The sequence below is a fragment of the Micromesistius poutassou genome (assembly GCF_964030765.1).
Source record: "Micromesistius poutassou genome assembly, chromosome: 22".
Taxonomy (NCBI): domain Eukaryota; kingdom Metazoa; phylum Chordata; class Actinopteri; order Gadiformes; family Gadidae; genus Micromesistius; species Micromesistius poutassou.
The window spans coordinates 175,080-196,672 of record NC_140292.1 but is presented as its reverse complement, the minus strand read 5'-3'; the positions used below and the strand labels follow the sequence as shown (position 1 = coordinate 196,672).

General features: G+C 45.9%; 1 protein-coding gene and 1 long non-coding RNA gene across 2 annotated transcripts in view; both read right to left on the bottom strand.

Annotated features, from left to right (window-relative positions):
* The window catches only part of LOC311367473 (protein mono-ADP-ribosyltransferase PARP12-like), a gene marked incomplete at both ends in the record, with an annotated part of 12,068 nt that extends 3,019 nt beyond the window's left edge, over positions 1-9,049 (bottom strand). Inside the window, 2 exons of the mRNA XM_084486314.1 lie at positions 7,555-8,025; positions 8,911-9,049. Of these exons, the coding sequence (XP_084342440.1) occupies positions 7,555-8,025; positions 8,911-9,049 (610 nt within the window). The remainder of the gene's footprint in view (positions 1-7,554; positions 8,026-8,910) is intronic.
* LOC311367379 lies at positions 9,047-9,842 on the bottom strand. The gene is made up of 3 exons (XR_014639739.1): positions 9,790-9,842; positions 9,354-9,484; positions 9,047-9,062 (listed from the first exon to the last, which is right to left on the bottom strand). It is a non-coding gene; the product is annotated as an uncharacterized lncRNA (long non-coding RNA).
* Between the last annotated feature and the right edge of the window lie 11,751 nt (positions 9,843-21,593).

The following is a 21,593-nucleotide window of genomic DNA, read 5'->3' as shown; positions in this document are numbered from 1 at the left end:
TGATTCCCCCCCCCCCTCACCGACCGCCATAACGGTGGTCACAAACAAACACACTCACAGACCGGACAGCCGATGTCAGACTACCTGCCAAAGGAACCCCCCTGGTGTGATAAACCGCACACCATCGACGGTGCCGATCGCCCTTTAAAACGACGAGCTGTAAACCAGCTTTGATTGGTTCATTCAGCCACAAAAGGAAGTGGATCATTTCCTGTCCGTCTCCGGCCCGGGCCGGTGTCTGAGTCTAGACGGCGCCGAGAGAGAGAGAGAGAGAGAGAGAGAGAGAGAGAGAGAGAGAGAGAGAGAGAGAGAGAGAGAGAGAGAGAGAGAGAGAGAGAGAGAGAGAGAGAGAGAGACACGGCCGTGGTTCTGTGTCTTCACGTCCACACACACACACACACACACACACACACACACACACACACACACACACACACACACACACACACACACACACACACACACACACACACACACACACACACACACACACACACACACCCCGGGATCCACCCCTCAGCTCACGTTACACTGCAGAACCCAGCGTCCAGCCCGCAGAACCACGGCCAGATGGAACTCCACACTCACACACGCACGCACGCACGCCCGCACACACACTCGCGTGCACGCACACAAGCGCAGAGATGGGATTGAAATCTTGCTGGCTCCGCGTACGGCCACATCACATCACTGAGAGACTGCGTGTCTGGTGGAGTTTCCTATGTGTAGAATCTCTACCAGATCAGACCAGGAATTATACGGTATTCCACTGTATTCCATGGTATTCCACGGTATTCCATGGTATTCCATGGTATTCCACTGTATTCCATGGTATTCCCTGTATTCTTCAGGTGTTCCCTGTATTCTACGGTATTGTGCGGTATCCCCTATCCTACGGTATTCCTACGGTATTCCAACGTCGGTTAGAATCGAACAGATGGTTAAAGCCAGACTATGTCCGAGGTAAGCGGGGGAGACAGCAGGGGGAGCCCTAGAGCACTTTAGCCGGGACGGGTTTCGGCCCCGGGAGCGACGTAAACGGGAATCCCTCTGTGTGCCGGAGCGGTTATTAAGCGCTGAACCAATAGAGCGGACTCTCTGATCAGCTCAGACAAATCCGTCTGGCGTCAGACGGACGTTCGATTCTTATCTTATCGAACGGTAAAGGGTACCCGAATGGAGGTGTGTAGAAACAGGACGCTTAAAGAAACCAGGAAAGTGCCGTTCAGAAATGTGTTACGTAGGACACCAGCCTACTGGGTGGCCTTGAAGTGAAATGTTCCACAGAATATCATTTTGTGTAACATTTTGTGACCCACAAAATATTATAAATCCCAAACAAGAATTTGAAAGACCGGGACTGTGTTCACGCCATCAAACTCGTTACCATTTCTTATGAATTACCCTTCGTGTCGCGAAGGGTAATTCATAAGAATTGGTAACGAGTTTGGAGCAGAGATTGGCCTGATCGTTAGGGCGACAGAAAGCCTCTTTCGAGAGAGAGAGACCTGAGAGATGTTTGGGTCGTTACATAGCCCAGGACTCTGTCTATTAACGACCAGTTTGGTTCTCCCAACGCCTGATAAATATTTCATGACAACGTTCATATTTACCAGCATGACATCATACAGAAGTGCAGCTATTTAAAAAAAAGCCAAAAGTACCGCAAAAAAGGCCTAAAAAGCTTCTTTTTTTTTTTTTTTTTACAGAAAAACCGTCTGCAAAGGTTTAGGTCGTCCAATTACTTGAATGCAATATTTCTTACAATAAGTCTACTTTTTCTGCATTCTGCGTTCATCCCGGTCGGGACCCGGTGAGACTACGGTTAAGGTGTGACAAACGGAGCCTGATGCAGCACGGGGACACGGCTGAGGATCCCCTCTCCGGTGCGTCGACCGGAGCGCGAGGCACGCGCCGGGGACCGTAGAACTGATGCATCTGACGACGACCGCCGCAGCGAATGCATTGTTGCATTGTTGCATCTTAGGATGGTCAGAGCACGGTGCATGCAGCAGGCAAGGCTCACCCCAATAGGATGCTTAAGGTAGATTAACTGGAGGAAAACGGGGGGACAGGACGCTCGCAAAAACTCAGATCTCCCCCCCCCCCCCCCAAAGCGATGGAGACGCGGTTAAATCTTCGGTCGATCAGGTGAACCAGTTGCACAACAATCCTGCACACGTTTTAATTTAAAAGACATGTAAACACTTACCTACGCGGAGCTCAGGGGTCCCTACAGCGTCGGGTGGTTCTCCTTATGCGCTCGTGTCACAATCACGATGAGCGTTGCCAGATTGGGCCAGATTTTCCGCCCAATCTGGCAACCCGCGCTCCACCAAGGGTTGCCAGATTGGGCGGGAACTCGGGCCCAATCTGGCGACGCTGATCACGATCCCTCATAGGCTGGCGCTCAGCCTCCCTGTGCAGATCGCGCCGTGTCTCCCCCGGTGCATGCTGGGAAGTGTAGTCTTATGATGCGTTCAGGACCGCAAGCCTGGAGACGCCTGATTGGCCGCAGGTAGGTAGGCTACAGCATCCTTTCGAATTATATAAACCAAACAATTGTGATAAATGATAAATAATATTCATTATAACCATAAAAAATACATGAATGAATAAATAGGCATAGGCCTAATAGTCATCCTTATACAGATTATGCCAATTAAAATACTGTAATTATTAATTATGTAATCGTCAATAGGCCTACGATTAATATGTGGAAACGAGAAAAAAATCTCTCAATGCACTTCAACCTGCATTGCCACGAACACGTTTGATTACCAAAATCATCCTAGTAGTGAGTACGTTGAGCTAAACCACAGTTTTAAGGATCAACATTAACCTGCATGCAAACTGCTGATGATGCAGTCAACCTAATCCCTACAACAACAACAACATCAACAACAGAAATCACCCGCCCGCCCAAATGTAGACCCACAGTATAACCACAACTGATTCCCAAAGTCTGCCAGGGGCGTGTCTGCGTGACTCAGCAAAACCCACCGGGGATGCGACCCTCATGAGGCCTGAATCTCACACAACAGACCCGAGACACCTTCCTCGTCCATGGATCATTTCCTCCAATCCATCCTGCGATAACGCACCACGCCTCGATCCCGCCCCCTAATGACCGGGATGAGACGCACCTGCTGGGGGGGCGGCCGGGGTCAGGAGGAAGAGGCGGCCACCCGTTCACAGGGAGGCCGGTGGTCCCTCTCTGCGGGGGGGGGGTCTGCAGCTGGGGACCAGAGATGCCTTAAAGCGGAGTACAAGTTACAACCACTGGTGTTGAATTAGAAAAATCGCGGTTCGACACTGGATCGTCTTGGAACAAGCGGTCCTATGTTAACAGCAGAGACGAAGGCAACGTGTATGCTTTAAGGATTATAACTCAATGATTAAAACACTCCCAGACGGTGTTGCCAGATTGGGCCAGATTTACAATCTGGCAACACGGATCCCAGATGGCCGCGGTTCGTCTCGCCGTTGGCCGTGTTCACTCTCTCTCTCTCCGGGGCTACTTCGCGACGTGTGAGGCGGTGTCGCGTCGCTGGAGGCCTCGGTCACATCACAGATCACAGTGTACGTCTGTATATAGGCCTACGTCTGTGTTAAATACATTGGCCAAATATTTAACTTACTGATTATAGAGACTACAATTGGCACAGAAATAATGCAGACAAAAAAAAATAGATTTTTAAATCAATTTGTATTTTAAGCAATAGATCACGACAGGCTGTGGAATGTGCTCATTATACCACGGCATAAACGGTTACGTAAGTATGGCGAAATTAAAGTCATAGACACCCTCAATTTTGAAAAAGTGAGAAAGTCGGAAAAGCATTTTTTTTAACGAATACAAAAAAGTAGTCCCTCCTGGCTGCCTGCAGAGTTGCTATGCAACACACTGTAGCGTCCTTCAGAGAGAAGGCTAGAGACGGTAGCTCGGTTCGCCGGCAATTTAGCCTACTATCGAGCAGTTCACTCACCGTGTGCCTATTGCTGTACAACATTTCCACCCTCTCCATCAATCAACATATTTTCAGGCTTCAGTGAACTATGCTATTGCTTTTATATATAAATAAACAGTTCAAGTTAGGCGCGGAGTGATACGGAACTCTGTAAACTGAATGGGCGTCATAGCTGTGTGTAATACGCTCATTATACAACAGTTGGGAACCAATCAGATCGCTTGATTTAAGCCACCCGTTTTATAAATATTTTTAATTAATTTTCAGTTACAAAAGCTATCACCGCTTGTTCCTTGAGAATGACACTGCAGCAAATAAATTATGTTTTTAACCCTGCAAACCAACTAAACCTGTATTTTAAGGTAATTAAGCGCAATCAACATTGGACGTAGCGTAGTCGGTTCGTGTGTAGTTGCTGCCCTCTGCTGGCCACAGGTCGGTACAGACATTTCAAATGTTTTATTTACACTCGTGATGACGTCCTCTCCCTGACGTGTGGACGAACCGGATTCAGTGAATCCTTCATCAAGGCCAGTTGTGGTTTCCAGCGATTTGAAAAACTGGGCAATCAAACTCATGTTCTCATAGCAACTTAAATGTCAATCAACTCCCACGGTTACCATAAAGCATTTCACTGTGTATATTGCATAATTTGAATAATAATAATAAAATAATAAAACTTTATTTGTATAGCACATTTCATACAAGGATTGTAGCTCAAAGTGCTTTACATCAATAGTATAATTAAGCAATAGATCACGACAGGCTGTGGTATACGCTCATTATACCACAGTTAAGGGGCGTTGTCCGTTGTACGGCGAAAATGAAATTAAAGTCATAGACACCCTCAATTTTGAAAAAGTGAGAAAGTCGGAAAAGCATTTTTTTAACGAATGCAAAAAAGTAGTCCTTAAAACTAAAACCAAAACAGATCCCCAGAGTGCCCCAGGGGCGTGTCTCCATGACTCCCGGGCCGGGTCGGGAAGACAGAGTCCCGGGTCGGCAGTGGCGTTTCTACATGTAAAAAACAGGTGGGGCTAGGCTAATATTTTTTTTTTTTTTTTTTTTTAAATAATTTATATATATATATATATATATATATATATATATATATATTTTTTTTTTTTTTTTTAACTCCACATTAAATGCACGGATGTTTTTGCCAGCGGTTTGGCTAATGCCAAAATCCCTTGGATGGTGGGGACCAAGGCGTTTTACCTCTAATTTAGATGATCTACCTCAGGGTTTCTCAACGGGGGCGTTCATAGAACCTAGGGGGCGCTGTGAAACTTTGCTTGTGTAGCGGTCATTATTTTTTACTTTTTAAACTTTCATGGTTTTCAAATATTTTCGGTGCAAAAATAGGATAACTGAAATAAAAATCATTTTAACCCCCTTTCTAACCCCTCTATCGTCTCATTTACTTTTTACTTTATGCTCAGTACCGTCATGATCGCCATGGTAACGCCGATAAACAAATCAACCTCATCGCAGTAGTGTGGTGCTTTCCAAAACTATTTCGCCCTCCCCTGACTTCCACTGGTTGGTTTGCGGGACATGCAAAGAAAGCGGTGGATGGGGCATTACGCTAAGCAACATGAATCTCATCCATATTACATAGTAAGGCAACACAAGACGTGAATAAAGCTAACTCCGCTTAGCATGCTAATTGTAAACAATAGAACGTGCGCATTACGTGTAGACCACTGCAACGTCGCTTATTACGTCTGCGAACCGATAAACACTTACTTTCATAAGGTACGCACACCAACCGGCACATACGCATTTAACACTGATGTTACATGCGCTTAACTTGTATAGTAACAAACTACTTTAATTACTATTTGAACTTAAACGTGCTACTCTCCAACTCAGAACGAAGCGGATAAAGGCTGCACATGCGCAGCGTTGCTAGGCAACGTCACGTAAACAAAGGGAGTCTTTCGTACACATATTGAACCCAAGTTCGCGGGTTAACAGTTCAATAACCAATAAAAATGTACACAAGCACTGTTACGTATTAAACGTCAATAGCTCAATAATAAAACCTTTTAATAAAATTCTGAATACGTGAGGTGAGGACTAGGTCACTCGAGTCATGACTCATCATGCGCGCCACACACATTACGCTGTAGTGCAGGGTTTCTCAACGGGGGCGGCAGCGCCCCCTGGGGGGCGTTCGTAGAACCTAGGGGGGCGCTGGGAACGAACACGGGGGACCTTTCATGGTTTTCAAATATTTTCGGTGCAAAAATAGGATAACTGAAATAAAAAGCCTATCTTCATGTGGGTTTCTAACCCCTCTATCGTCACATCTACTTTTTACTTTATGCTCAGTGCCGTCATGATCGCCATAGTAACGCCGATAAACAAATCCACCTCATCTTAGTAGTGTGGTGCTTTCCAAAACTGTTTCGCCCTCCCCTGACTTCCACTGGTTGGTTTGCGGGACATGCAAAGCAAGCGGTGGATGGGGCATTACGCTAAGCAACATGAATCTCATCCATATTACATAGTAAGGCAACACAAGACGTGAATAAAGCTAACTCCGCTTAGCATGCTAATTGTAAACAATAGAACGTGCGCATTACATGTAGACCACTGCAACGTCGCTCATTACGTCTGCGAACCGATAAACACTTACTTTCATAAGGTACGCACACCAACCGGCACATACGCATTTAACACTGATGTTACATGCGCTTAACTTGTATAGTAACAAACTACTTTAATTACTATTTGGCCGCGAACGAAGCGGATAAAGGCTGCACATGCGCAGCGTTGCTAGGCAACGTCACGTAAACAAAGAGAGTCTTTCGTGCACAAATTGAACCCAAGTTCGCGGGTTAACAGTTCATTAACCAATAAAAATGTACACAAGCACTGTTACGTATTAAACTTCAGTAGCTCAATAATAAAACCTTTTAATAAAACTCTGAATACACATCTTCTTGTCCAGAAGAAACCAAAACGGCACAGAAGTTTTTTATTCAAGCAATGTAGCACGAGTTGGAGTGGAGTTGGTAATGGATATAGCCTACCCACGGGTATCGCAATTTAAACAAAATTAACAATAATAATGGGGGGGGGGGGGGGGCGCCAGAGGATCAGGGTAAGGTAAGGGGGGAGTTTGCTCAAAAAAGGTTGAGAAACACTGCTGTAGTGGAACGAACCATATATGTCCATGGCGGTGCCGGTGGGGCTAGCCCCACCAGGAAGTAAAATAATCTCCGTCCACTTCAACAGAGAAACACTCTGAGCATGCGCATTTCAAATTTTCAAGCCCTATACGGCATTTAACATTTCAATTTAAATTCACATTACATTGGGCTGGTGGGGCTAGAGCCCCTCTTGCCCCACCGGATGAACTCAGCCGGAAGAAGCAAGCTAGGGTCGACTAAAAATGAACTAAAAGCGCCGAACTTATTATTTTACAGTACTTTCTGGGGAGATTTTTTTATTTTTTATATATATATATATATATATATATATAATTTTTTTATATAATATATTTATTATATTTAAATTTTAATTTTTTTTCTTTTTCTTTTTTCTTGTGAGAGTAGGTGGGGCCGAGCCCCACCTGCCCCTAATGACCAGTCGCCACTGCGGGTCGGGAGGGCAGAGTCCCGGGTCGGGAGGGCGGGGCGCTGGGTCGTGAAGAAAGAGTCCCGGGTCGGGAGGGCAGAGTGCCAGGTCGGGACGGCGGGGTGGGGGACGTAGGCCTGTGGTGAGGAGAGGTAGGGCAGCAGCGTAGGGATGGCATTCAAGTCCGTTGGTGAATAAACGTCGGACGCCTTCTCCTTGTACGTGATCAGGAACTCCGGGTAGATCTGAGGCCGGTCGAAGACGACAAAGATGGAGGGCGCGTGGATGTCGTCGACGCAGCTGTCGTAGAAGAGGGTGTCCCCTCCGTCCTTGGAGGGCGGGCGGACGTAGCTGGACGAGCCCCGGGTGTGGTCGCCCACCAGCACCCGGGACACGAACATGGAGCGGACCGGTGTGTACCCGGTGTAGCGGTGGGAGTAGCTGGCGTCCCGGGCGAAGTAACTGCCTGGGGACGGGGAGAGAGGGGAGGAGGGGAGAGGGGAGAGACAGAGGAGAGGAGGACAAATTTCAAAATTCTAGAGCAGTTTGTGCATTCAAGGCTACTGTAGAAACATGGCCGCCTCCACGACAATGGACCCGCTTCCTCTGTAGACATTTCAACACGTTTCATTCAGTCCTTCTAGTTGCAGAAATCGCTGGGGCTATGCTAGTGCAAGTCGAGGGGAACTGCTAGCCTGCCAATAAAAACAGTTTACCCAATCCACAGTACACCCGAGGCAAACCAATTATAACACCAGACTGGAAGCAGGCTACGGCAGCGGTGTACTGATATTACCTGGAGTGCGCTTCTCTGTTTACGTTCTGCTGTAGTGAATTGGTTGCTACATTGGAGCAAAGTGAAATTCCACCACTGCTGAGAAAGTAGTCCATCAAAATGTATTGCGATCATTGTGATACAAGGATAGTTTTATTTCTAACATTATTCTATCCACACAGACATTTACATCAATAGTCAGGCGTTATAATTGGTTTGCCTCGGGTGTACTGTGGATCGGGTAAAACTGTTTTTATTGGCAGGCTAGCAGTTCCCCTCGACTTGCGCTAGCCTAGCACCAGCGATTTCTGCAACTAGAAGGACTGAATGAAACATGTTGAAAACGGTCTCCAATGATAAATAACACACTGGCTCACTTGGAAATGAGGTCCGATGTCCAAAATTCTGAACTAAAAATTAACAAGACACAATTATTATCTAATTTGTTATGGGATATACACGATAACTAAAACACACTTTTGTACACAATCCCTGCTGAGACTGTTGTGCTGGATGCCACTGATCGTACACCCTGCACCTTTAGGCCCTGCAGCGGTGTCGTAGCAGTTAGCTCACCCTTGCCGTAGGCGGTCCCGTGGGTGCCGCAGATCCTCCAGTCAAAGTTCGAGCAGCAGATGGCGTTGATGAACTTGGAGTCGGTGCCGTGGAACAGCTTCTTCTCGGCTACGCACTGCCCACCGTTCTGCTTCCTCATCTGATCCCTTTGCCTTAAAATAAATAGTGAGATGGTTCAAATGACAGTTGATCATTAGAAGCGTTATCGTTATAAAAACGTTATAAAGATAACGTTTTTATAACGATAACAGATGATCTAATATTTGTGTTTAATGATAAAAAAAAATGTAATTTCATCCATTTAAAAAAAACATGTTTTTTTAATATATATATTCAAATGACAGTTGATCATCATAAGCGTTATCCTTGTTAGTCGAACAGTGGGCTGTGTTCCATTTCCCTCGTGTCGGCCACTTTGCGGCTTCTCGGACCGAGCGACGTACAACTTAAAGCAGTCCCACAGACTCTTGTTCTGGATCCTCTCGATCTTCACGATGTCAAAGTCGGTCATCGTCTGACGAAACAGCGTCTCCACCTCCTTGTATTCTTCAGACGAATCCTGCAGCAGAACTTTCTACCCGAGACGGAAGAGAAAGGTCTTAATTTACCTTTGAGAACAGTTAGAACAACCCAAAGGTGTATATCATGAGACTCATGATATACATATATACATGATATTTAGCTACTTTTTAAATACATCCTAACTTTATTTATCATCAGGATGTCATCACCATCAACACTGGTTATGTAAACATCATCTTCCTAATAATTAATATAATATTTCTAATAACGCATTAAATTTATGATCTCAAACTAAAATATGAAATGTAAGTAATGCTGTTGCTTGTTACCCTTCTAATAAATTATAATTATCATTACCTTGTGTCCAGTCTCAGGAACCTGGGTCTTGTCCCAGTGTCTGGGCAATCCTTCAACATTTTGTGGACCATTTGGAGGCGTGTAGGCCTGGGACCCTGCGGTGAACTCCACCACCTCCTGGGGGCTATGATATGTCACCTTTAAACCAAAGGGGTTTCAAACTGAGACAGTAAACACAGAAGGCTAATTTAAACAAAAAGGGTTTGAAACTAGTATTAAACCGAGTAGGCTCATTTAAACAAAAACTGTTTCAAACCTGGATTCAACTGATTAGGCTAACTTATTGGCAAACCGTGGACATTTTGTGGACCAGTTGGAGGCCTTTTACTGAAATAGAAAAACAATAATAAGTTTACTTGAAGCGTAATAGAAAGCACCCGTTCTGTGTGTGGTTTATTAGGCAGCTGTCCAAAGTGCCTGATGTAAAAGCAGGGCTGTGTCTCACTGAAAAAGGAGGGTCAATATTAGCATAGAGGTGTGACGGCAGAGACGGCGATACAACGTCGCCAGTTAGCGGCGCTGTCTGAGGTCGTACAATCGTCTGTACATTTTCATACAGTAGGAATGGAACATTTCCCAAAGCTTCCTGGTCATAAAGCAGGAAAAATTGTCTAGTGCGGTCTTTCCCAAAGACTGGGTCGTGGGAGATTTTAATTGGGTCTGCAAATAAATGTATATTAAAAAAAATATCTAATAATAATTAAACTTTTTTTTTTTTTTACAGAAATGTAAGCTTTAGCGCAAGTTCTACCAGGAGGACTCAGACTCTGGCGCGCTACTCCCTCATTGGTTAATTGCTTTACCAATCACCGGCCTGCACCTACTATTTAACAGCTGTCTAACACACCTCTTCTGCTGCTCAGGTATTTCGTTCGACGCAAGTCACCGCGTTACCTCGGCAGCTCATGATGTCAACACGCTCTCATCTTGAGTTTGATTTTTCCCAATCCGACGACGATGTCATCCCGCAGTCTCCCGACATTGTGCGCAGGAGTTCTAGGATCCATCTCAAATCAGTTTCCTGGGCATCCTGGCCAACTCGCAAATTACTCAAACTAATAAATCAACAAGGCGTCCCGGTCGAAGCTGGGCTATCAAGGGAGGAGATCCTTCACGTAGCCTCTGCATCGCTGGCGAACTCTCAACTCCCACCTCCTCCGGACGCACTTCCCTCCCCATCGTCTGCTCCAGACGCCGCTGCCACCGCGGCCGCCACCGCTCATGCTGCCGCTGCTGCCACCGCGGCTAAAAGTAAAAAGCCCGTTAGGAAACGTACCATGACTCCTTCAACTCCCGGCCCGACCAAACGCATGAGAAAGAAAGCTCATGTTCCAGAACCCCGAGATCCGCAATCCACCGTCCCACAGGTCCTCATTTCGGACATGGTGCAAGTCCTCCAATCCCTCTGCGACAGTTAAAAGCCTCGACGTGAGAATGAGCGTCATCGAGAAACCACTCTCAACCCAAGGAAGACCTCAAGCTCCCAACGCGGCGGCGGCAGGCGTTACGGCGCCCTCCCATCTCCTGCCCGAGTTCTACGCAGCGGTACCATCGACCTCAGCTTTCTCCGCTATCACGGCGGACGCACCAGCCACGGGGACCGTCTTCCGGCCGGCTGTTGCATCTGCGGCAGCCGCCCCAGCTCCAATATCCTTTTCACTATCTTCAGCTATACCAGTCCAGTATCCGGGTAGAACATTTATTACGCCTGCCGCTGCAAACATTACCCAGCATACGAAAAACAATATCCTTCAGGGGAAAGACGTTAATTTAGCTGGGTTATTGCTACCTTCACCCGCGGTCGAGCGCAAATGGGTTGATTGCGGCGATGTGTCTGTCCTTTTAAAGACTAGTGATCCCAGGATTACGCACAACCTGTCCTTCGGTGAGTTCGTTATCACGTTCGGCATCTACAGAGACATTTTGTGCCAAGTTTACCCGGAAAGAAGGGTCGAACAGGACGCTTACCTCACTATCATTGCTGAACTACACCAGCGCTATGGGGGAACGTTGTTTTACGAGTACCATGAAGCGTTTTCGGCCAAGTCAGCCCAGTGTATCATCACGGCAAACATCAGACTAGACTGGTCCGTTATGGACACCGAGCTGCTGCTCCGTCATTACGGTGGGTTTAAGGCCATAGCGTGCGCCGTCTGTAATTCCCACGGTCATGCAACCGTGCTCTGCCCTATAACTGGAACTACCTCGCCCACTATGGTTCCTGCCCATGTCGCTGAACACGTAAGCCGTCAACAAGATCGACTTGGCCGGGCTATTGTTCAATTTAACGGGTTACAAATTTGTAACAATTTCAACAAATCTGTCTGCTCTTATCCTAATTGCAAATTCTCTCATATCTGCAGTATTTTTAAGGACCCACACCCAAAATCAACTTGCCCCCGCCGTCAAAGGCCGGCAAACAAAGGGATGGCCCCTCTCTACAAGAGATTCTAAAAATCCATCCCTCTACCCCTATTAATGTGCCTACATTATCTAAATTTCTATTATTTCATCCAGACCCCTGTTTTGTGAACCACCTCATCACGGGCCTTTCACAAGGGTTTCGGGTGGGAGTCCTCTCTTCTTTGTCTTCAAATTATGTGGCTAAAAACCTCCAATCAGCTCTGGTGGAACTCTCCTTCTCTTCAAGACTTTTTTCCATCTTCTTAAAACAGTCTAAAAGCGATAGCTTAGGGGCAGGTGTAACCATTATAATTTCGAGAATTAACAATTCACTCTGTCCCCTCCTCCATGCTTCCATGCTTCACTACCTTAAGCTTCGCCAATGCACGTCCCCTGATTCACCTCTGTTCACTTTGCCTAACGGCTTGCCAATGACAAAGGAGTGGTTCAGGATACATCTCGCCAAGGTGGTGGAGGGCTGCAGCCTACCATCTCCCCTCTATACGGGTCACTCCTTCCGGATAGGAGCAGCAACTACAGCTGCGGAGCAAGGGCTGTCCGACTCATCCATCAAACCATTGGGAAGGTGGTCTTCTACGGCATACGAATCGTACATCCGATCAGATTCGAGATTCTTTCGCCAAGCGCAGACAACGCTCTCCAAAGTTGGTTAATTGGTCAAGGTATTTGTCATGTTTGCAATTACTGGTGGTGGTGGTGTTACCTAGGCGCTTGATTCTCATGTAAGATCCGGCTTTATTCCTATTTTGAAGGTATTACTGTTATTTATACAATTATTGACCACGTCGGTGGCTCATCAACTTAACACTCTAGGTTGCTCGTAGCAACCCCGGCGAGCGCATAGACCACGTCGGTGGTTCATTTCCAAACACTCTAGGTTGATCAATATTAAATTCTGAAAGCTAGACAACAGAAAATTGAGAAAATGAACAAGTGGTTTAAACGTAAACCTTTTAATGTTCATGTTTACACTGCAAAATCAAATGCACATACATTATATATGTATTTATGTGTGTTTTGTGCTGGTGAAGGGGGTACTCAGCAGAAAAAATTGGGGTACACTAGTAGAGTGTTGGGTACACTAGTAGAAAAAGTTTGAGTCTCTGGTGTAGTGGGACCCAGATGTTTGACTTTTCTAAAAGCTAATATAGAGACAGTCCGTCCTCTGGGTGGAACTCACCTCGTCCTGATGACCTGCACGTCGGCGGAGGACTGGAAGAGGGGCCTTCGCCTCACCACCCTCTTGGTGCCGTATCTCTTATTGGTCTGGATCATGTCTGGAAGATGCAAAGGAATACACATGTTATGATGCTACGTTTCCATGTAGTCATCCAGCAGACGCTGTCTGGAGCGATTCACAGAGAGTTCACATGACACATCATTATAGAACAAAGACACAGTTCTCTGCTTGTTCAAGGGTTGTCTTAGCTCAGGGGGTAGAGCCGGTTGGCTGGTAACCGGAAGGTTGCTAGTTCGATCCCCGGCTCCTCCTAGCTGAGTGTTGAGGTGAGCAAGACACCTCACCCTAACCTCGCCTGACGAGTGTGTGTATGAACGGTTGTAAGTAGCTTAGGATAAAAGCGTCTGCTTTTCGGTCCCAGGGGTTGAAACCCCCCTAGCCACGACGTCACCATCCCCCCGTCGTATGACAAATGATACCAGCTCATGGGGGGGTACAGCGATGGGTGGGTCCGGGAGGGGGGTAGTGACGGTGGCCTCACCCTGGAGGCTGAGCGTGTAGGCCTGGGACCCTGCGGTGAACTCCACCACCTCCTGGGGGTTATTCTGGAACTTCTGCTCCAGCTCTGTGCTGCTCTGTAGCGGGCGAATGAACACACACACACACACACACACACAAAAGGGTGTATGGATAAGAATAACAAAATGGTTTGAGTATTTCCTTTTTTCTATCTATTCAGATCAGTTCTTTGAATAAATTATTTTTTAACCATAATTGATGGCATATTTTGACTCTACCGCCAATTATATACCTTGACCCCCCTAGCATGTACTCTAAACTTAACGTTTACAAACCGCAAATTAATATCGTCTGGTTTATTACGTCCGCGGATGTGAGCCGATACAGGCTGACGCCGCTTTGAGATGGTGCTGAACTCACCGGTGAATCGTACTGGTTCCACTTCCCACACTCGGCCTCCCAGTACCAGAGCCAGTCGGTGGTGAGCATGGGGGTAGGCTGGAGGACCGAGGAGGCGGAGGAGAGACGCCTGACCTTCTGGAGTCCACGGGTCATGGTGTCAAAGCACACCCGCTCTACATCCACCGTGCTGCAGGAAACATCACACACCGATGACCCTCAGTATGTGGGTTTAAAGATCTCAAGTGCAGCATAAAACATAACAAAACATTTGTTGAATCAATTCAATTACAAAAAATAGGACGGACTTTGGGGACACAACAGGAGGAAACTGAGGTTTCAAACTGGGGTGAAACGGAGCAGACTCATTTAAACAAAAAGGGTTTCAAACTAGTATCAAACCAAGTAGGCTACGTTAAACAAAAAGGGTTTAAAACTTAACCTGGTAGTCAAATTTTAAGGAGACATACACCACCAGGTGTGAGTGTGATTAGCCGTTTTGAAAATGTGCGCCTTCTGACATCACAGGTGGGCGTGTTCATCATACATCTAGGTGGACACGCCCACCTGTGATGTCGACACTAAAACGAAACAGCGAAACGCTGATCTTCCGGAGCCGGTCCGTGGACTCCAGCCACGCCGGACACACACAACCACGCGCAGCCTAACTCTAGCCCCGGGAAAGGAGCGACACACACGGCGAAACACTGATCAGTGTCCCCCTCGGGAGCGGGTTCGTGGACTCCAACCACGCCGGACACAACTTAACTTTGAGTGATTATTCCCATTTACAGCCGCTGGCCAATCAGTTACCAGCAGTCTGTTTACGTCACACAAAAGTACCTACTCCGCTCGCTTGGAACCTCGACGGAGGTAGTACTAAAAAAAAGTACCCGGTACTAGGTACCAGGTACTTTTTTGCCAATGGAAACGCAAAAAAGGCGTGGCGAGTCGAGTCGAGTCGAGCTGGTACTGGCGGTGGAAAAGCGGCATCTGTGGCAACCCAGTCCCGTCCCAATCACCATGATGCAGAGCACCTGAGGAGCCGGGAGGAAACCTGCTCAAAAGGCAGGCTTCCACAGCCATTCGGGGCTCTCTCTTGGCTGGGGTGGAAGAAGAGTCCAGCCGTTGTGGCTGTGCCACCAGATCAACTTTTAGTTCTTTTTAGAAAGACTTTATTGTTTGATTAAACGGGCCGTTGTGGCTTAACACCCAAGTGATTTGCGTGCTGTTTTAAACCAAGGCGGGTTCACTCCCCGAGGCAGGTTACCACAACTCACACCTGGTGGTATGATATGTCACCTAACAAAAACAAAAACAGTTTTAAACCTGGATTCAACTGATTAGGCTAATTTAAACAAGAGTTTAAAACTGGGACGTAAACGGAGTAGGCTTATTTCAACAGCACCTTCAGTTGTTCCAGTCACCTGTATGTCTTATTGGGGTTACAGTAATCCTCTTCTATCTCCTCTGAGCTGTCCAGCACCGTCCACTGTTGGCCCTCCAGAACCTCCCAGCTGTAAGGCAGACTGTAATGGGCTCGGGAACACTTTTCTGAAGAAGACGGAGAGGAACAATTGATTACTTATTGATTCATGAGGCGAACACAACAGGTCATCTCTGGTGCTCTGGTGGCATCAGGTTTGAACGCTGTTTTCTATGGGATTGGTTCTAAAATAAGATCCATTCTTTTGAACTCACCTACGCTGTGGATACAGCTGCCATCGAGGAAGTACAGGCAAATCTCGGTTTTATCTAAAAGACAAAACAAACAGCTGTTTTCAGATCCATGGACGAGCACTTCCATGGAAGGTTAAATTTTTGAAAATATGTTGATTCTCTTGTTCAGAATTTGATTATGAACAACTTTTGTATTGGGGTCAACATCATAGGAGTCCAACTTGATGTTGATATGAGCAATTAACTATTTTTGCGGTTTAAACCACGCCCGTTTTAGAACTCAATGGCTCATGGGTGCTTTAAATTTAAATGTATAGATTAATCCTTATGTCAGATTGAATATAATGGTCCACAGATTATATGGGCTAAAGGATTTTTGTCAAAGTCCAAAAACCTGGGGTTGTTAGGCAATTTACTGTTTTTAACAAAATTCTAAATGGCGGAAAATCTTGCAACCCGGAAGTTTTCAGTTCAAGAGGCTTATTTGTTCATCATGAGGATTTGCATGTGTGACCAAAGTTTCATGAGTGTAGGTCAAACCGGTTACGAGATATGCTTGTGCAAATTTTGCATTTTTGGGCAGTTGGTATAGCGCCACCTTTGGGCCAATCAGTGTAATATTTGCTGTCTGCTAGTTTTGGGTCAACCTCTACGCGTCTAGTAAGTTTCATAAAAAGCGTGCGATCGGTGTAGGCTGTGTAAGTCAAACGCGGCGGAATAAAAATAATAAAAACATTGAGAATTACAATACGTTGCCTTCGCACACTTTGTGCTTAGCACCTAAATATCAAATAAACGTTCTGGCTTTACCTCAAGGCTTTCTTCTCCATCCACTATATCCATATCCACCTCCACCTCCTGGAGCTCCAGCTCCACTGATAACACCTCCAGCTCCACCACCAGCACCACCAGTAGCACCAGTAGCAGGGACCTGACTGGTATTTCCTGCCTGCTTGGCCTTGTACTTGCTACTTTTTTTAAACTTTGCCTTTATTTTCTATCTATTTAACTTTTTTTTACTCATCTATTGTTTTATTTTATTGTATGACAATGTTTATATGTGAAGCACTTCCTTGTCTGCCTTGTGTATGAAAAGTGCTATATAAATAAAGTTGCCTTGCCTTGCCTTGCCTTGCTCAGGACCTTCTTGTTGAAGTCCAGGGGCTCCATGGCCGCCATGAGGCCGTTGGGGATGCGGCTCTTCTGCAGCACCTCGAGCGGCTGGGGCTCGTAGAAGTCGTGGGCGCGCGGGCAGCTGCAGTGGCGACGCAGGTAGTTTTCACAGATGTGGATCCGTGTGCAGCTCTCCTGGCATTCGGCGTTGTTGTAGTCGTAGCACACCTTCAAGGGAGAGGAGAGGGCATGGGAAATTTGCATAACACTGCAATGGTGATCTACCTAGTATAAAAATAAATTAATTAAATAAAGACCTGCCAGTAACCAGCCAACCTGCTCTACCGCCTGAGCCACATGCCACCAATGTGCTGAAGCTGACTCACTCTCTTACAGAAACAAAGGAGAAAACAAATGTAAACATCAAATAAACATTCTGGCTTTACCTCGAGGCGTTCTTCTCCTTCCACCGGCTCCACCTCCACCTCCTGGAGCTCCAGCTCCACCAGCAGCACCACCAGTAGCCAGGGCAGTTGCTAGGAATTCTGGGCCCCCTGAAAGAATATCGGTGTGGGCCCCTCTCCCCCATTCATTGCCACCTTAAATGTTCTTGTTTTTCAGTGTTCTTGACAGTGCCTGGTGTAATACACCCAATTTGTTTCCTTTTTTACATTTAACGACTTAACAAGTCAGAGTATTATTATGTGAATTATGTATTATTAATTGTCTTATTCTCATTTCCCTGATTTGCAACGCGTTATTACACCTCTGATTGCAAATACATTTTCAATTAACCACTCAACAAATAGGTGTGGGCAGGGCCGGAGTGGGACCCATTTTTGGCCCGGGAGTTTCAGGCCCACACTGGCCCACTTTTTTCAGTGATGGAAGAATTTGCATAAATGAACAGCACAAAACTCGTACTATCCCTTTTTGGATCAACGTTTGTCAAATAAAAAATCCACCTCAAGGATCTGTTACTTTAACTATCAATTATATATATATATATATATATATATATATATATATATATTTTATATATATATATTATATTTATATTTATATATATATATATATATATAAATAAAATGTTAACCCATTACATATTTAGGATAATTTCAATGCATCATGTCAGTTCTATGTGTGGGTTATCTTATATCAAATATTTTTTTATATATTTTTTTGTCCTCTCTACCTGTCCCCTCAGCCCCTCAGCAGCATCAGACAGGCTGGACTGCTCTGAGGCTACAAAATATTTATATATTTAATATAAATGACTATCTATCACGTTTGTTCTGTCTTTTATATTTTCCATGAAAAATGCTGTCTAGTATTACCTGTTCAGCATCGGACTGGCTTATCTCTTCTGATGCTACAAAAAAAAAGGGGGTGACTTTATTGCTTGGACTAACTTACACAGATCATGCTGGAGTTTACATGATGATTTTCACAAATTATATTTGTGATGTCATATGGTTTAACAAAATTAACTAGAATAATGATGAATTGGTTTAAGCTTGTATATTTGCAATCGGCATTGCAAACATAGCACAAATAGCTAAATGATTTATGTTGCAAATTAATCATTAGATCCACCTCTCTCTACCGGCTGCAACTTGTGTCTGTCCTCTAAACAGGTAGTTTATTTTGGCACATGTGGCGGAATCTTCCTCCAGTGCCCTTATTTTTTTTAATCAGGCTTTTTCGGCTACTCCTTGGCTTTTTCTGCCCTCCACAATCAACGACGTCGCTTCTGTTCGCTGATTCTCTTCTATTAAAGACGCTGTTAAAGACGCAACATGGGCCAAACCAACTAAAATAATTGGGAGGGGTGAACTACCGTACATTGTCATAATCCATATTATATATACTGCGATGCTGGGGCTGAAATTTCAGATGAATTAAGTGTACTTTAGGAGAAGTTAAAATAATGGTCAAAGCATTTTTTTTCTTTCACCCAAGCAGCCCAAAATACATTTGAAAGTGGACCGGCCCAACGGGAAACCTCCCGAACGTCCCGATGGTCACTCCGGGCCTGGGTGTGGGTATTTTATTGTATTTAACAATCAAGCACTGATATGCAAAAAACTAAGTGTCCTGGCTCAAGATAGTCCACAGGTAAATATGTAGCATTTAACTTAAATGTGCAAGTGAAACAAAGAGCACATGGAATACGTTGTTGTAAAAGAAATATCAAAAGCAACAACAAGCCTCATCTAATCTCAATTAAAGTTTAAATTGGCTTGTTTGTTCACTGTAAGTCTCATCGCTCACTCACTTCCGATGAGGAAGAACCATGGGAAGAACCAGGCACGTGCACACATAGGGCCCTAGGGGTGCTTGAGCCCCTGCCCTTTTTGCCTCGTATTAAAAAGTGCCCTCTGAGTGTTCTTCAACAATCGCGCCCGCAATAGCGCTCGTCCGCGATCCAACCCCCGTTAACAACAGCCCCTCAAAACTCCTGAGTGTGCACGTCCCTGGGAAGAACGAACCGCGGTGTGGACCAAACCATTTTTTAAGAAGGGGCCAAGGGGATTATTGAAATTATTAAAAATACAATATTGTATGATTTGTGGCTTTGTTTTAATTCGGATTCATTCATAGGAATATATATTAGTTCAGTGTATGCCTAATCATTTTGTCATAGAGGCTACTGGGGGCTGTGTGTGGGCCCTAGCGGGCTGTGGGCCCTTATAATTGTCATAACCTTTCCCCCCTATACGACGGCGCTGCCAGTAGCACCACCAGTAGCACCACCAGCAGCACCACCAGCACCACCAGCAGCAGCACCACCAGTAGCACCAGCCCCAACAGTAGCAGCACCTGCAGCACCACCACAGGGTTGCCAACTTTTGGTTTTTGGCCGGAGTAAGACTCTGTAGATCTTATAATGCTTACGTTATAACAGGGTCCGCGGGTGGAATTGTTGACGGGGGGGGGGACGGACGGACGGACGGACGGACGGACGGACGGGGGGGGTGTCGTGAAGATAGTATGGGGTTGGGGTGCATGAGAGCAACCCTGTTGGCCCCCACCAGTAGCACCAGCCCCACCAGCAGCACCAGTAGCAGCAGCCCAACCAGTAACACTACCAGTGACAACAGCTCCACCAGTAGCACCAGCACCACCAGTAGCAGTGACGCCAGTTATTCTTTTAAGGCAAATTCAATCAATTTTCAACTTTTTCTAAGCCTCGCCTAGCCTAATGAATGGGCTTGAGTCTAATGAGAATAAACGTATCGAGACAGTGAAAGGACTTTCATCCACAAGATGGTCAGCATACTTTTTAGGTGCTTTTGTCGGACCGTCGGGTGAAAATGAGTCGTGGCTCAACATGGAGCAGAGGAGACGGAATGTCTATTGGATATCAGACTGATGGGAAAAAATAACCTAAATGGACATTACATTATGAATATAGTCAACTCTGGGCCCAAATCTAATAAACACAACACACCACACATTCAAGAGGGTGAAGATGACCCTCGAGCCCCCCCTATCAGTCTGCGGAGAACACTCTGCCACAGCCGGACGGCGAGGACACACATATCACACAGAAAGACAACACAACCTGGAGGCTCAGGGACAAGAGAACCCTCGATAACACACACAAAGGCTAGCACACACACCTGGCCATGAAAGATACTATAAGTTTCTCATGCACCAAATCACGGGAGCTCTTCCGAGGCAGAACCTCTTCGGAGGCGAAGCTCCGGACGACCTCAGCGCTGTTAGGGGACGTAGAATATTCGATCTCTCACGCTTTATGAATCTGTATTACCTTTGCTACTTTACTCAATAAATCCGAGGCCCTCGTGCTGATAGACTTTATTACCTCTCCGTCTCTACTTATCTGGTCAAGTAACTAGGCAGACTGTTTTTCCCAACAAGACCTAATATCAAACAATATCAAACAGCAAAAAAACTAATCAAACAATAATTCCCAAGCGACTGAGCGGGAGCCTGTTACGTCCAAAGAGGCGTATGATTTTTAGAACTGGATCGGACCGAGGTGCGTTCGCTTTCACATCTCAAGCGAACCGCACCGGGGTTCGTTTGAGAGGGTTCGTTTACGGCTGGGTCTCGGTCCGGCTGTTTGGTCCGCACCAGAGTTCGATGGTTTGTATTCACACCAGCCCAAAAGGTCCGCACCAGCGATTTTTTTTGGTTTGGTTCGAACCAAACAAGGCAGGTGTGAATACGCCCTTAGACTACACACACCAGCCAAAGTCATTTGCCTACCTGGGGCCAGGATGCCCGACATCAAAACTAATTTTAGGTGCTGGCATGCGGTCAGACCACATACATATGCCGCTTTTCCACCGCCAGTACCAGCTCGACTCGACACGCCTTTTTTGCGTTTCCATTGGCAAAAAAAGTACCTGGTACCTAGTAGGCTACCGGGTACTTTTTTTTAGTAGGCCTACTACCTCCGTCGAGGTTCCAAGCGAGAGGAGTAGGTACTTTTGTGTGACGTAAACAGGCTGCTGGT